At 37.0% G+C, this 17,643-nt stretch overlaps 1 protein-coding gene across 1 annotated transcript in view; it reads left to right on the forward strand.

Moving 5' to 3' along the window:
- The window catches only part of ASCC3 (activating signal cointegrator 1 complex subunit 3), a 264,786-nt gene extending 247,528 nt beyond the window's left edge, over positions 1-17,258 (forward strand). The window contains 5 exon segments of the mRNA XM_009886755.1: positions 7,953-8,104; positions 8,617-8,740; positions 14,437-14,643; positions 16,600-16,775; positions 16,875-17,258. Coding sequence (XP_009885057.1) covers positions 7,953-8,104; positions 8,617-8,740; positions 14,437-14,643; positions 16,600-16,775; positions 16,875-17,022 — 807 coding nt within the window. The 3' untranslated portion in view covers positions 17,023-17,258.
- The last annotated feature ends 385 nt before the right edge of the window (positions 17,259-17,643 follow it).

Consider the following 17,643-nt stretch of genomic DNA (forward strand, 5'->3'; position numbering starts at 1 on the left):
AGATAATTGTTTTGTTTAATGGGTGTGTTGGCAACTATAAATAAATGGGCAGGTTTACTGAAGGAAGGGAAGAGAATCAAATTAACTTGAGAATGCTGAGGATTATTCAGAAACACGTGAAGAGCAGAGGCCATATCTCTTTAGCTATTACACGTATTCTTTGTGTAGGTGGTGATATTCCAGTGATAGCACCGTGTTTGCAATTTTACTTAAATACTGGCTGCTTTCATGGTTGGATGGCTATTATTCCACATTAGGAGGGTGGAAATGATAGAATAATGAAAAAAACTTGTAGCGCATATACCGGACAGTAATGCTTATTTATAGATACTAACTTAGCAGTGAAACTCCCGGGCATGGGAATTGCTGAGGTGGAATTACTTGCTGCCTGCTTGTGTTTTATAGGTATATATGTGGGAGAAGGGAGGGTTACCTTTGCGGCAGTGGTGTTGGGGGTTTTGCTTGCTGTGGATAATTGGTGAACTGGTATATGGAAGCATCTTGGTGACAGTTTAATGATCATTTGGTGCTGCTTACATATAATCCCTCCCCCACCCATGACAAACCTTTTCCCAGTTGGGGCTGGAGGAAATGAGTAATGCTTAACCCATTTGTGTGATCAATTCACTTAAGCAGCTACTGTGAAATGTTAATCACAACTTTAATTTGTACTGCATTAGCATTTTGATTAACTTGTAGGCTTGCTAGCACACTTGAAGCACTTTTACTCATAGTTACAGCTCGGAAATGACTTTTTGATTAATTAAGTTTGTTAGACAGCAGCTGAGCTTCCTGAATGCTAACCTTATGGGGCTAAAAGTTCAGGAGAAAGTTACTGGGAATAACTGTTGCTGTTGAAAAGGATTCTTGTGAATGCACTCTTTTTTTTTTTAATTATTGACAAAATATTACATTGCTACTTTGAAAGTGACTTTAAGCTCTAAAGAGGGCAGATTTATTATGGGAAAGATGCTATGTAGTTTTCATGAGTTTGGTAGATTTGTGTAGGATTTGGAACAAATGCCATCTTTAAGGCATTGTTTATGTTTAGGAAGCGGATTTCTTGCCAAGAGATTGTTCTCAAAAACATTTTGTGGTATTTACAGATCACTAGCATGGTAGAGAATATGAATTTATTGATCACTAATTTGAAAATAAATTGGCTATTGGGACTCAACAAGTTCTGAACGTGTTGGGTTATGCCCTATCAAGTTTATATCGCTGGTATCACATTCCATAGCTGCTTTTCTCTCTGTAATACTATAAAAAAAAAAATTAAAAAAATCAGTAAGCACCCAAGGGTTGCACTCCACTAAATGTAGACAGTAAGTGATTTGTCCTTTCCCTGGTTCTGATCGTACTAATAATGTTACTGTGGAGGCTAAAAGATGAATACAGGGATAGGAATCTTACAAAGCAGCTAGGAAGGTCGTAATTTGCATACATCAGTGCGACCTTTATGATGATGGGAGAATGAAGAATTAGTATCTCATAGGGGGTAGCAGAGCATATGGAAGAGGGAGCTGAATATGCTTGCAAAAATTGAAGGGACGGGGGATGCAGAGGGCAGTATAAAAGGAGTGCCTCCTGACTAGGATTAATTACATCTTATTCACTATATCTCTGATAAAGTACAAGGGGGATACAGCTGTATGAGTCTGATTTAATTGATCTGAACAAGCTCCTCCCCCTCTCCAAATTTAAACATTTCTAAAAAGTAATCTTCGACTAGATCTCTGAAATGCAGAGTTTCTGCAGATACCTGTTTTACCAATATATAACATACAAAAGGTAGTGACCTTAAAACCCTCTGTAAGACTTCTTCAAATAAATTCCAACTTTTCAAGTCAGTTGTTGTTTCTGGAGTATATAATTGAAGCATCGTAATCATGATTTATATAAAAACATGAAACTTACAGTGCATGGCATGCTTTAACATCTGGAAAAATATTTTACTTCTATTAGTATGATCTCAAGTCACATGTGGATCATAATATAATATTACATACTGGAAGGCTTCCTACATTTGAAGCATGTGCAACAAAGATTTATTATTATTATGAATTCATAGTTTTCAGGAAAATGGGCAAAATGCATACACTTATCCATATTATTATCTATAAATATTTGTCATATAAACTCTGTAGTCCTAAACAGCTGTAATTAGGCCCCATTCTGATGATTTTAATAGATCTATGAATTTAAGCTTGTATTTCTAACTGAAGTCTAGTCCTAGACAAGAGAACTTAAATTAGCATGCAGCGAAGACAAGAGTGAGGATATTTTGATTAGTTGATATTGGAATACTATAAACAATAACTTCAGGTACAAAAATAGGTACAAAACCCAACCGGCCTTAACTCTGCTTTTTGATGTAACCATGCAATAACAGTTTAAAGTATTTTAGTCTTACACCCTTTATTTCTTTTAGATTATTGTTTCCTTCCTTCCTCAAAGCATCACTGCAGAATAAGACTTGTATTTGTTTGGCTGACAATGTGTTGGATTTACTTTACGTAAACTTTCAAGTCTAAGGTGAATGTCATTCTGCAATGGAGGGCTGTATACCTTCGTGTACCTACCTTCCATTTCCCAAAGGAAGGCACTCAAGAAAGTGTAATAGCTTGTGAAGCACTGATACAAAATATAACATTAATCTTTTAAGAGTGGAGAAATTTTAGCCACGGAGCTCACCGTGAGCAGTCCTGAAGTTTCAGCCCCCGTCCGCCAAGTCATTACCACCAATGGCATCACTGTAGGCTGTTGACTTTTACCTGAGTAATCACAGATGTAATTCTCAGCCACAGTGGCACTTCTTACATTACCTCAGTCTCTTTAGTTAGCGTCTGTATCCAGAGCAGTTATCATTGTTCATTTAGTTTTGTTGCCACTTTCCTTAAATATTATTTAGTTACAAAATACTGACATTTATATTTACAATGTTTAAAATTACATTTACATTTACAGTATTTAAGTAGAAATGCTTAGTATATTCAGAGTTATATGACGGGTGACTTCAAATGGAAGAAGAAATTATTCCAAGCAGTATGCAGTCTCTGTTAATAAGATGCAAGCTGTTTCATTTTAACACTTCAGTAACTTATCTTAAAGGAAAAAGCTGTTTAAGTCATTTGAGTAGATCAGAAATTCTGCTAGTTGTACAGTCTCTGTTCCCCTGCCACCTACCCAGTCGTACAAGAGTGATCCAGAATATCTGGCCTTCAAATGAAGGATGTGAAAGTACTACCAAAAGCAGTGTTAAAACTTTCCAAAGAATTTCTAAAATAAAAGATATTTCAATTGCTAGACAAAACTCCTAAACGGATGGGGAGGTGAGTGGGGTGGATATGTTCATTGTGGAACAATTTATTATCTGTTATTTTGAGCACATATTCAGAGGGCTTAAAAACATCAGAGAAAAGCTATGGTTTGCTGTCAGTGTGTTTTGCTAACAATGTTTTGCTAATCAGTGAGTATGCCACACACTCACCTCTCCCACATCCTACCTCCATCTTTGCTTCCCCTCAAGGTAGGAAATTATAAACCATAATTTAAATTCCAATCATGGGTAGTAACTTTGGCTAAAAAAAAGACAGACTGTAAAATCTCAGCTTCACGTTAGACAAGAAAGGTACAATTTGATCAGTTTAAATAATTCAATACTTAAGGATAACCAACCACTGCTCCTGAAAATAAGATGATGGAAACCTGGTAATAGATGCTGAGGGTTTCGTATTAATGCATTTCTGGAAAGAAGAAAGAAATAGCAAGATTTTGATCCGAACATTTTGACATTCAATTCTGAATATCATCAAAATGAAAATTTCCACCATACCTGACAGGTACACCGACACCAACCAGTTATTGAGCATCAGCATTTTTGTCCTACCCCTGCCATGGTATATAGCTTGTTGCTTCCCATGTTGACACAAGCCAAGCTATTTTTGATAATGACAGACAGAATGTTAAAGGACGTGTCACTAATTGCTATTATTACTTTGTGGTGGTCCAAGTATAACACTTGAAATGCTTAAAAGCTAATGCCTGATGCTTTCATTAAAACCCATCTCAGTATAAGCCTCTGCTTTTATTCTCCTACTTGCAGGAAGAGGCCCAAATAAGAAGACAGTAAACATATTTTTCATTATGATCAGCAATATTTCCCTTGACTCCTCTATTTACCCCATCCTTTCTATTTTAGGTTAAATGTGGTGGGCTTAGGGCTTTTTTTTTTTTTAACTTGTTGATTTACCGTAAATTGTTTGTATGTTTTTTCTGTACGTAAAAGCATCTTTACAGTTTTGTTGTTTCATTTCTTGCACTTACTGTCCTCTCTCTTAATTTTTTCTCTGTGATGAAATTACCCTGTGTTGGCATGAAATTCTGAGGCTAGAAAGGCAGATAATGAATTTGTGCTGTTTCTCAGTTTAGAAAAATATCCTTAATCTGTTCCAATCTTATCAACTATAATATATATAGAAACTACTTTCTTCTTTGCCAAATAAGAGTTAAAGTTAAGAAGCCACAAATTTCTAGAAAAAAAAATCATGCTGGTGAAAAGAAAACAACAAAACAAACAAGCAGCAACTGCAGAAAGTAGAAAGACTAAATGCTATTCATCAGATAACATAAATATTAGATACTTATCATTTTTTTCTTGTCTTTTATATTATTTTCTTTATTTAGTTGCCACATTTTATACAGCTAATTTGGAGATAGGGGAATGACTCAATTTGTTACCTTGAGTATTTATAGGAATTTCAATAACCATTTAAGTATCAAGCATCTGTGTGTTTTACACTTAGCGGAAAATGAAACGTGTGCGGGTTTCCAAGGCAGCAGATGAAACAAGCCAACTTTACCATTGTTCTGACTTTTTCACAATGTCACTGTCTTGGATTTCACATCCAGATAGAGATGCTGTGAATAAATTCTATGGGTGAAGAAGCAGAAAATAAGGAGGAAAAGAGGATTTGCCATGTGGATTCATTATAACAATGTGGAACACAGAGTCTCACACACACAGGCTTTCCTTACTCCCTACGGGATATCTATCTGTAGGCCTCTATCAATTTCTGGGAGATTTTCTAGGTTGAAAGGATCCTCCAGTTAATTTCAGTGTATAGCTTGTTTTAGATTTATCTTTCTCTTACGTCTTCTCTCTTCCTTTTCCCCTTTTCAAACCTCTGTTAAAAGGGGTGGGGGTAGGGGAATAGATTTAAAAAAAAAAAAGAAAAGAAAGAAAACAATGAAAACAGTGTCATGCATATATCCTGAGAAGCATTTTATGGAAATACCACTGTTTCATGATGACTAAAAATACAACTTACTGTATTCTTCTTGCTGCTCGTAGAAAAGACAGGATAATCTATGCACCCATTATTCTTCACATATATACAGCAGTCTCGTCATTGAGGAACATGATGTTTCAGGCTATGTGAGAACAGCAGAAAGGAAAGAACAAGAATCAGGTAGTGTAGAATAGGAGGGAGATACCATACTGTCTGAGCAACACACACAGAGACACGGACTGTACTGTATGTGGAGGCTTCAGTATATTTTAAAATGTGGAAGCCGGTAAAGAGCGACTCACCCTCTAAGTTTAAAAGATGGACTTCACTCTGATATATGCTGAGAACAATTCCCTCTTTATCTGACTAAAAATCATGTGAACCAACACATCATGTGAACCAACAAATCTACAGGCTGTGAAAGTGCTCCTTTCAAATGTGACTTCTAATATAATTTTATTTTCTGTTGGGTAAAAAGAATCCTACCTGGGAATCACCTTGGCAAGCCGAGTGAAAAGACAGAAGAAAACCATTAACATTGTACTGTGAGGTACTATTTCTAGGGTCACTAGGAATGTTATTAGTGTGTTTCAGGGTGCGATGGCTCTTCCTTCAAAAAAGATGAGTTAAATGTTAAATCTAGATCTTTATTAGCTGAAAGGTACTTTATCCAAATTAATGAGAAATGAGACAACATCTGTGTAATACAGGGTAACACTTCAAATATTTTTCTAAGTGTCACTGATCTTATCACCCTGAACTGGAATAAAACCTGTTGAAATTGCATTGTAAACTGCTAAAATAAACTGTGGGACTGCCCAGGACTGAAACTAACTTGTGTCTTTAAACTCAGTATTTCTCCAGAATCAGTGTAATTTAATTGAAATAGCTCTGCGTATGTAAACAACTCCTTTGTTTAAAGAAGATTTCACTGTTTAGTTTGCCTTAAGTAAATGCTGCCTTTTGTTTGTCTGTAAAACATTTGATTAAATGTAAAGACTTACATAGACAGCTTCTCCTCATTACACTAGTGGCTGGAAAATAAGTTAAAATGATGGAGGTATCTGCTGTCTAAGGACGTATCAAACAATATCATTTGTCTTTAAAAGAAAAACCCATGGAAACATCTTAAGCCTAGTCCTAAATTACAGCTCTCCTATGGTCAAGAAGTTGGTATTTAAAGAAGTGTTGAAACTGTTCAATATACTAGACTCTTTTCTTGCTTTCTTAAAAAACATTTTCTAGTATTTTAATCAAACTCCAAATTTCCTACATGGCACACCACTTTTAAATATATGACTTTCTACTGAATTAGAGTGTTGTAACATGAAGACCCACACTTTATTGTGATTGTAATGGTACTAAACAACAAAATAAGCCAGACAACTAACATAGCATGATTTTCTTCACCATCTGAAATGCTTCTATAAATCATAGTAATTGTTTTAATGTACTCTAGAGAGGGTGAAAAGGATATATTCAAATAACTGCGTTCACTATTAAAAAAAAAAATGTTGAAACCAAAAGCTCCTGTTTGATCCTTTCTCCTTTGGAAGAACTCTTAAATTCTCTTTCAGACTAACCAAACAGAATTTAAGAGTAACAATTTTTTCATGTCAGTAGGTCCACTCGCAATGCACAATCCATAATGAATTTTGCAGATTGAGATCTTTATGCTAGTGATACTTACAGTATACCTTTTACTTGTATTGTCTAAAACATAGTAAGTAGAAATGGAACAGCAACTCACCAGACACGGAAGGCAGGATGATCGGTAACACTTTGAAACATGATGTGTAGCTGGATAAGGGGGTTTTTTTGTTTGCATGGGGTTTTTATGTACCTTGAGAAAGATTTTCAGATTCAGGACAGAGATGCCAAAAGAGAGACAGCCGAGCATCCCTCATTCTCAAGACAATCAACTGTTTACAACGCAAAGGGTGAAATCCATGTTATTTCTGACTGCTCTTACTCACTTTAGGTAAACTGTTAGCTATTTTGTAGTCTTTCTTCAAGATTTCAAGTGAGGTGTCAGTGTTGAACAAAACCTCAAAAATGCTCGTTAAGATAAATTTTAGAGTTTTTTTCTAGTCCAATTCAAGAGATTTTTTAAGTCCTTAGGTTAAAATGGGAATAACAACTGCTACTGGTAAGTGGCTTTAGTATTAATTTTTGATCAGATGTAAAATATGTTGTTGTTGTTGTTCTTAAATAGGTCAAGGATTTTTGAATAAATATGCAATTCTGGCAAAGCTCTCATCAAAATACAAACCAATACTGCAGTTAATTGTAACTTCTCTCTTTACGGTAAACTTTGAGATTTATTCCTTTCATTCTGAGTTGGATTATGTAAAAGAGAGATTATTTGTAAGGAAAGGATCCCACCTTCTGCTCTCACCCCCAAAACCATGGTGTAAATTACCTTGTCAAGGCTAAGAGTTGAAGATGATGATGACACAGGATTTAATCCATCTTTTTTCAAGGTTAATTCAAAAGGTGCCTACTGCTGTCAGTAGAGGTTGAAATAAATTCCTATGTTGAAGTCCTAGAAATTCCTGTATGTTAAACATTAATAAATGCTTTTACTTGTATGAACCAGGTACACTATTATTCTTGTCTTTTTATATTTAATTTTTTTTTTTTTTTTTTTTTATATATTAGGCAATGCTGGATGTTGCAGCACATCATGGCTGGTTGGTGACTGCTCTGAATATAACCAATCTGGTGCAGATGGTGGTTCAGGGTAGATGGATACATGACTCTTCCCTGCTTACTTTGCCCAATATAGAGCTACACCATCTTTACCTTTTTGGGTATGTAATTCTTCTAAGCATTCGCAGGTTTGCAGCTTCATTCCACCTCTGACTGCTGATTGTGTTTGAATGTCATTGTTGTGCCCGAGAATGTTCATTAATGCACCAGAAGCAGAACTCATTCTTTCACAGTGATGCTTTCCCAAATGGAGTTTCTGTTTCTGTTTTCAATATTCATCGATTAATTAACCCCCACAAATTATTTTGAGAACCATAATTCCAGACAAATTAACAAGAGATCACTGGAAGGGTTCCAAGTCCTAACAAATCTAACTCTGTATATTAATTATCTCTTTATTTTAATCCATTATAAAAATACATTAGTATCCATCTTAAGATCATAGATAATGCTAAGCTCTATAGATGCCTAGATGACGCAGTAATTCATGCTACCCAAAAAATAAATGACCAGCAATTAATAACAGCAACCAGTATCAAGTTTTACTACCAAAGCAACTGAAAACAAATGTTTGCTTTCCCTCCCTGGGCATATGTTTTGCTGTCTGTATCAGGGTGCCTGGGGGTTACCAAGGACCCATCGAGTGTCTTCCTGAACTAATGGCTGCCTGCGAAGGAAAAGAGAACGTTTTTGCTTCCATCGTGGAGAGTGAATTGCAGACAGCACACATTTCACAGGTAATACTTTCTATCCGACGTCATTATCAATGTGATTGGAAAGGAAGAGTAGTTGGGAAAAGAAATACTGTCTTCACTTCCGTTCAGCAAATGTCATGTGATGATCCACATAAAGTGCAACACATTCATTGCTCTAATTTCAAGGTACTGCTAGCTTTACAGCGTATCTTCTCTGCCTGTTTTCTTCATATTATTTTCACTTATTCCCCGCGAACCAGTAACAGAGTCTGGTTTATGGCTGATATTACCACATCTCTTTGCTCTAAAGACGCTTCTCTAGGTCATTCAATCTGCTCAGTGTTATCCACCTTTTCAGAGCCAGCTATGCGCTAGGAATACATGCATTGCAAATGTCATCATAGCTGGGTTCTGAAGTGGTCTGTCAAACACCATTTTCTTCTGACAATACCCTTAGCAAAAGATCCAGCACTCATTTTCTGTTTGAAACAGAAAAAGCAGATGAAATTTCCACACCTCACAGGGGGAAGAAAAAATACTATCTCAAAATGTTGAGGCTGCTGAAGTCTTATTTTCAGTTTGTATTTCAAGCCATTTTTAGCAAAGGGCAGCTTTATTCCGTAGTGTTCATCACGGGCTAAGCCTATTGATTTCAAATAAATGTACGAAAGATGAAAACTTCAAAAGCCATACTTCAAATGTTTTTTATTTGAATATTGAAAAGGACAGCAATATGTCCTGTGTTTGACTGTTCAGCTTCAGTTAAACCTTTTACTGGTACGCAAACAAGAAGAGAAGTACTTAAATGTCTATAACAGACATCTGCATTTGTAACTAAATTAACATCAAAATTTTGAATTAAGAAAATGTATTGACATCAAAACAAGGCTTCCTTTAACAACAGATTTCTAACATAATACACATTGATTTCAGTCCAACTTTCAGATGTGATAAAAAATTAGAACATTGTTATAATTAGTTCAGGGAGAACTCAGAAGTAAACTTACTTAATTTATTTGCATAAATTGCCATTCTGTTATCTTTAAAAGCAAATGCAAATTGGCTCTGTCTGATATGATGATGGTTATTTGGCTCAAAAGTGCTTCAATTTGCGTAGCAATCTGGTGTCGTCTCTGCAGTGAGGCGATCCCAGGTAACATACAAATCCTGAATTATTCCAGAAATTAGTATGTTTAAAGCATCAATTTAAGTGCTAATTGCAGTAGTAATGAGAAAAAGCAGTACTACTGTGAGATTTGCATCTACTGCCCCATCAGTATGCCTGGAACGGCTGCTGACTGGCAGAGGATTTGGCTGCTAATTAAATAATTGTATGCATGGCAGTGTTCTCGTCTGATTCAATAGATGAAGATTAATCCTCAGATAAATATGTTTGGCTGGTATTGAAATGTCTTAGCAGTTTCTTCAAAAATAGCTTGTGTGTATGTGGTGTGTATGTTCACACTGTGAATGACTCTATGCCTCTATATGTCTATGTTTGTAAATACAGATGCATATAAAGAGAGAAAAACATAATGCCGTAGCATCATATAAGGAGAAAGTTTCATTTCTGTGAGCTGGAAATGGCCGTATTGGGTATAGCAAAGCCATGACTGTATTATACAGGTCATTGCAAATGTGAAACATTTATATCAACATTTTATATGCTTTATGGCATTTTTTTCAGGGGAAAAAACCTATTGTAATACCTTGTAGAGAATTAAAATTCATATTGAGACTGCCTGTTGAGTGCCTTTGTATGTCAAGTCCTTCAATGCACACTTAGACAGGGGCCAACCAAGAGAAAAATTCTTCAATAAATTATGCAACTTTAGGATATATTTTCTATAATGAAAGAATATAAGATTACAGAGTTTAAGCTGAGCATTCTGGCACCAGACCTGAACAAAGTTAAATAAAGTGGTAAGTACCCCACTAAATTGCCAAAAACATCCTTTTCCAAACAAACCTTTTTCTTCTCGCTCACAGTATATTGAACCTATGTCTTAAACCTCTTACTAGTATGAAACTGGTAAAACCAGCTTGAGCTTTGAGGCAGACAGGAAAAGGAAGAAATTTCACATTTGCGAAGAAGAAAATGTCTTTTAAGCAGATTGGTAATTAATTTTTAAATAGCAGCTCTTGAAGCTGCTCATGGTTTTGGAATATTAGGCTAAGTCCTGGGGAGACAGATTATTGGCAAAAATGCTAATGATGTTATCAAAGGTTCATGAAGAATTTCTCAGTGATTATGATTTGAATCTATGGGTTTTGTAGGTAAATATATGTGTAGTGTATATATATACTATACATGTTGATATACTTAAAAGGAGATGATATGTGCTTATGTCATCCTGTACAGTAAAAAAAAATATTCAAATTGTCAAGAAATACCTAAGTGACGTGGGAGCCTGAGTTTAATTTTCCAAAAGTTAGTTATAATCCTAAACCTCACTGAAAGTCAGCGAGGCTTTAAAAGCTGACAACCTAAATTCAACAACTATTGAAACTGTAACTCTGATCTTTGGCCTAAGCTCCATATTTGTTTCAGTGATTCATTCTGAATCACATTTCTTTAACAAATGTTTTTCAGTTTCTATGACTTAGGCATTAGGCATCTTTTAAAATATTAAGCTGATATTTATATTATTGAAAGATAAAAAAGAATCTTCAAGATTGAAAAAAAATATTATCCCTGCTGTAGTATTAGCTGTTTCTACTCTGGAAGTATCTGTGTTCCTCTAACTTCTTTTTCATTTTCAGCTGCTACTACTTGACTCTTTTCCTCAGTAAGAAAAGCATTTCTTCATCTTCTCCACGTTGCACGGATGATAAAAAGGCAGCCTGCTGTCCATACGGATCAAGCAGTACTAACTTTGCCTTTAACTTTCAAATACACAAGGCCTGGAGAATGACATATTCAACTACTTTCTTATCTAATTAGAAACTTACTCAGAGTTACTTGTTTGGACTATAAAAGCTACATGAGGACACGACAGCCTTTGACAAACAGAATATGTTGGGGTTGTACTGTGTAAACCAGACCAAATCATAGTCTTCAACAGAGCCACGGGTAACGTCACTAAACATAATTATAACAAGTCTTGTCCTCTGAGGTAGTACACATAAAAGTTTTCCAGGTAAATTATTGGTATCTAAAGTATAACCAAAGGCACTGTCACCAGCTTGGTGTATGTTAGGGTGCCTGTACTGAACACAGCAGAAGTACACTGCTTTGGTGCACGGAGAGTCTCCCACCGTAGGTCTGTACAGTTCCTACAGTAAGCTTTGTCTTAAAAACCTTTACATTAAACAGATCATTTGCCAGCTAAGGTGTTACTACTCAAGTTATCTGATGCAGTGTGATCTGCTGGAGGTGATTTTAGTAGTGTCTTGTGTGTTAAATGCAGCAAAATCCTGGCAACAACTAATTAATTAAGACTGACTGTGGTGGTTTTTCTCCTTCTTCAAGGTGCTGCCTTTTTTCCCCCCCTTTTGCCTTTCAGAGTTGGGACAAAGAGGGATATCTTTTCCCTTAACGCTCTAGCTGTTTATTTTCTGTTATAATTTTCCTGCCCTTTCTTAGCTAAGGCAGTATTAAGAACATCAGTGCAATTCATTGCTGTCCCCTGCTTTTACACTGGAGTTCCTGAGCGCTCACAGCTGGCCCTCCCCACCTTCTCCTTTGAACAGACACAGCTGTTCATGCAGCACACAGAGAAGGGAAGAGAGAGACAGAGATTAGTTTTAGCCTAAATCAGTTTTCTCATTTAGTTCAGCCAGGCTCTGGTAATGCAGCCATTTTAATCCAACATAAGTCCACACTGCAGCCGAAATGGGCAGTCCTGCCCTCCCCGTGCCATTTTCACCTCTCCTGACCTAGCTCACGGCACAGCTGCACAAACGCTGTGGATGGTTCGGGTGAGGAGGTGGGAAAAAGCATCTGGGGATGAGGGGAGGAGGGATCATATCAACCCTCGCGCTGACAGTCAAAATGGCCTGTAGCCAAGTGGCGTCGTGAATGCTTGTGCCAGCAGGGGAGGAGGCTGGACCACTTCTTTCAGTGGCACTGGAGGTTCATGCTTATTCAGAGTACTCACAGGATTAGAGGATATGCTTCCACAATCAGCTTTAAGCTGATCTAAGTTCATGCTATCACCAAAATGATTAGCAACCTGATCCATCTAGCTGCACAATCACAGCATGGTAGTGCCAACCTTTCGGGGCTGGAGAGGGAAACAGCTAGCTGGCCAGGCCAATGTTGGAAAGGGGGACAGCACCACCTTTTCCTACGGCAGTGCGACCTTAGGGCCGCTTACCCTGGCTGCTGTATCCCTACTTATGTATTAACACGTACCGTTACTGTCAGTATGAATCATGGCGACGATGTCTCCAAAAAAGCAAACCGAGCTTTTATTCGGGCGCTATGCTTTCCAGCACAGAAAAAGAGCACAGCACAGAGACACATCAACCACAATCGAAATGAAAATAGATTTTGTTGAAACACAAGATGGCCAAACCAATACATATAAAATAAAATACACTCTAGTCTTTTTCTGGATAAAACATTTCTGTTCCATGCCAGTATTTCCCATGTGACTATGGCTACCCTCTTCATTCCCACAAGTTCCCATTTTGACATCTGCTGGCTCTTTACCAAGATCAATATTCTTTTTTCCTTTGCCTTCCCACCCTCTAGCTTTTCACATGTTGTTTGAAAACATAGGTGAAGTGCGGATTCCTATTTTGTTTTGGGGGTGGAAGGGAAGGAGGGCAGGGCAGAGGGTGGGTCTCGGGTTCTTGTTTGTTTTTCTTCCAGTGCCAGCCTCATCTATCTTTTTCAGCCATAGCGAGGCCACAAATCACTGCCTCCATTCCACAGCCCATTTTTCCATTTCTTCTTCCCAACAAGTTTCATTGAGCAAACATGCTGATTTTCTTTTTACTAAATGAAAACCTGCATTACTCCCCTCCATTTTTGCCCCAGCTTCTCAGAGCTGCTTTTACGTGTCTGATGGAGCCCAAAATGAGAGATCCATAGGGCTGCATTTTCAGGATGCCTCCTGGAGGTTGAAGAGAGTGTCATGTTCAGCAACACAAACTGTACGCCTCTAACAACAGTTCTCTGTACAAGGATGAGAGAAAGTTGAGGGCCTGTTGCAGTTCATGAGAAACCACAGAGATTTAAGATTCCTCAGGAGGACTGTAAGAAGGAGGGTTTGTTAAGATCGATGCAAGAAAGCCTTAAAAAAAACTAGGGATAACTTTGGATATGCAGTTGAACTTTTGGTTAATTATCTGAACTGATCCTCTGAACTCTCTGAGGTTTGCCCATTGCTAATTAGCACTGCAGTGACTTGTTCTTTATGGATTATGCTAAGGAAGTTTAATTTAAAACTTAATTATACTAGTTTTTAAGTGGCTTATAGGGAAAAAATACTTTAATCAGGAGTGGTAAGGAATTTTTCCTGTGTTCAGACATCAGTAATCTTAGTGAGGCACGTGTAATGTGCTTGAGGAGTTTCACGTTTGTTTTATTTGCTTAGAAGAAAGTAGAGTAAGAGGTTAATGAAAAGTATCTTTTGCTTATGATTGAGAGTCGTATGATCGTATAGGATATTCTAATATGTAATAAAATATAGAACAAATATGTAGACTGCTCATTGAATTGTTATTGTTACAGTGACAATGATTGTATAGGTTGACTTGTAATCCACAGGGATCTGTTTTTTCTACAGGCTTGGAACTTCTTGTGCCGTTTGCCAATTCTAAACGTCAGCCTGAGCATTAAGGGCTGTTGGGATGACCCAGTTCAGCCGCAGAACGAAGTGCCTGTTCCTGCTTTGACAACAGACACGCGAGATGACAAAAGATGGATCAAATTACACGCTGATCAAGAGTATGTGCTCCAAATATATCTGCAGAGAACCCAGATGGGGTATCAGGTAGATTAATTTATCATTTCTTTCCCAAGTGCACAAGTTTCCAATAATCCATTTACATTATCAATAATGCTTTATACAGCATAACAGGGGGTTTTATGGTTTAAGTAGTATGTAAATTGTGAACACTTCCAAAGCCTTTTCTTTGTTAGTAATGAAGCAAATGGTTTTTCAGGTTGCAATAGGATAGGAAATAGACTGTTAAGGTAAAATCCTAGACCAATTTGAGTCAATGAAAAAAATCTCTCATTATTTTTTACAAACCAGAAACTCATAAAGTTCATTTGTTTGGGTACTATAAGCAGTGACAGTAGAGATGATAACTTTACAGGCGGTATTTAAGTACTCACCAGCCCCAAACTCCTGCTGCTCATACTCTTGCATATCCTGTTTCCCCAAACCAGTTTATAAGCTCCCCTATTGCATTCCCATCTACCTCCAAACTGCATACCAGAACCATACCTATTAATATGTTTCTAGCCATAACACATCTTCAGGCCTTTACTGAGGATGTTTTCCTATTTTGCACGTGAAGCTTTTTTGAACAGCTCCTACAACAACTTCTACCTACAATTCTTTCCCACACCTGAATTTCAGTCTCACCCCTCTGCCCAGTTAAAGCACATCCCATTTCCTCGTGGGCTGGGCACCTCACTGGGCCCTCAGCAAGTCCTCCTGTGCCCAGCCAGTAACACCAGCAGCTGCACAGGTTTCCGGCTGCTCTGCCCGTAGCAGATCTTGGAAGAGCTACAACATCCTGCCTTCAAATGAGGCACTGCTGAAACTGTAGCTATCGCTTACTTACAAATGCATTTTTTTTTCATTTGCATTCCATAAGCAGCATATGGACCACCATGTTTATAATTTTGCTGATGACTTTCTCTTAACATTTCAAACAACTAAGGATGATAATTACCAGCATTTTTGTTGAGATACGAAGAAGAGTTCAAGATATAAGCCGAGAACAGTTTGGGATGTTAGTTCTGAGACTCTTAAGACAATGTCCTTTTGATAAAAATAATAACGGAGATAAATATGTTCTGTTGTAAATCCTGAAGTTAACTTACATTAGTTAAAGAATTATATTTGAAAAGTATTCTTCTTTCCCAAAATACTACTTGTCCTGACTACAGCAGGTTCACCATAGCTTCAAGGGGAGACCGTCTCATTTGCAGGAAGGAAAAAGGGTCAAAGCTCCTCCGTAAGTCATTCTATTTGCTCTGCCAGTTACTGACAGAGACTTTTCCTAACCAGAAGCCACGGAGAAGGGAGCAGGAGCATTTCATGCAGCGATCACTGTTTTATAAACCTCTCCTAGAATTTGATCCCTCTTTTGTAAGAAACAGCTGGATCAAACTGTTTCTGAAGCTTCATTGCTGTGGTGGTGCTTTTTCTTCTGTATAAATCTTCAGTAAAACCTTTCCATCTACAGAACACGAAATGAATGCTGATTGTGTGTGCCTCATTATACCTTCAGCTTTCAGTAGTAAAGTCACTGTCTTAAAGAATCACTGAAATAATCTTTCCTTTTGCTATATCCACCTCAAATAAAGACTTCAAGTGCTGTTTTTGTCTTTATATTAATCTTGAACAATATTATTTAGCTTTATTTAAAGACACTAGGTTTACAATTAACCCTTCTGCAGAGAATAGCATTTGGAATATATTAGATGAAATTACAAAACAGGAACAGAATTTCCATTCAAGTTCTAATAGCTTACAAAATAAGTGGAATAGCATCTCATATTCTGAGTTTTTCTCTGTGGACTGTGATTTTTATTTCTTTTTAAAAAGCCCTCATATGGAAAGAAATAACAAAAACATTTCAGTCTGGCTCAATTACAGTCTTTGTAACAATTCACGACGATGTGTTTTTGAGGTGGTTTTCATTCAAGGAAGAAAGGCATTTGGGAAAGCTGATTTCTAGTTTTACTAAGCTCTGTTTCCTTTCCCCAACAGGGAAAGCAAGACAGTAAAGCAGTGGCTCCTCGATTCCCTAAAGCTAAAGATGAAGGATGGTTTTTGATACTGGGAGAAGTTGATAAAAAAGAACTCATCGCCCTGAAGAGAACTGGATATATCAGAAATCGAAATACTGTTTCTGTCGCTTTTTATACTCCAGAAACTCCTGGAAAGTATGACAAACTTACAAATTAAGTTCTCTTAATGATTTATCTTTTCCAGGTAGTCAAGACTTACTTTCCAAACTAATGGTTCTGCTCTTTACATTTTAGGTGTATCTACACATTGTATCTGATGAGTGACAGTTACCTTGGCATGGACCAACAGTACGATATTTACCTGAACATCATACCAGCTAGTACGTCAGCACAAGGCACCACAGAGGTGTCCGATGCTATGAGTCACCTGGCTTTGAAGTAAGGTGATCTGAAAAGTCCATTCAAAAGAACTGGTCTTGCAACTAAGACATCCGGTCATTCTGGACATCCAAAAATGCGTTTGCCTTAGTGGAACCAACTTCAAACCTCAAGACAACTAGGAAATTGAAAGTGACTACTGTATCGACTCTGGTAACACAGAGTTAGCCACAGTGGCCTTACTCCTTTATGAAGTTTTGTCTTTTCTTGTTTCATCTTTCTTCTTTCAGAAGTCATATTGCTAATGGAATTTTGACACATCAAAATAAAAGACAGAAGATGCTGTAATTTGCGCAAATTTAGGGCTATAGCTTTCTTTTTGAAAAGTGTTCTGTAGCCTATGTATTAATGTAGTTTAAATAGTCAACTTTTATAATTTATAGGGCAAAGTACAAAATTTGATCAAAGAATTGCTGAAAATATTGATGGATGTGTTATATTTCATGTTTAATAAAATATGTCCATAAGAATGTTTCGCATTCGATTTTTCAGTGTAAAACATGAGATATATAGTAACAAAATCCTCCTCTTGCACATAAAATATTTTGAAGGCGATAATCTAAAGGAAAATTTTCACAAATTGATATTAATTATATAAGCAGTAAATCTGGTTATAAAGGCATGC

This window comes from Charadrius vociferus, unplaced genomic scaffold, assembly GCF_000708025.1.
Source record: "Charadrius vociferus isolate BGI_N301 unplaced genomic scaffold, ASM70802v2 scaffold76, whole genome shotgun sequence".
Lineage (NCBI taxonomy): Eukaryota > Metazoa > Chordata > Aves > Charadriiformes > Charadriidae > Charadrius > Charadrius vociferus.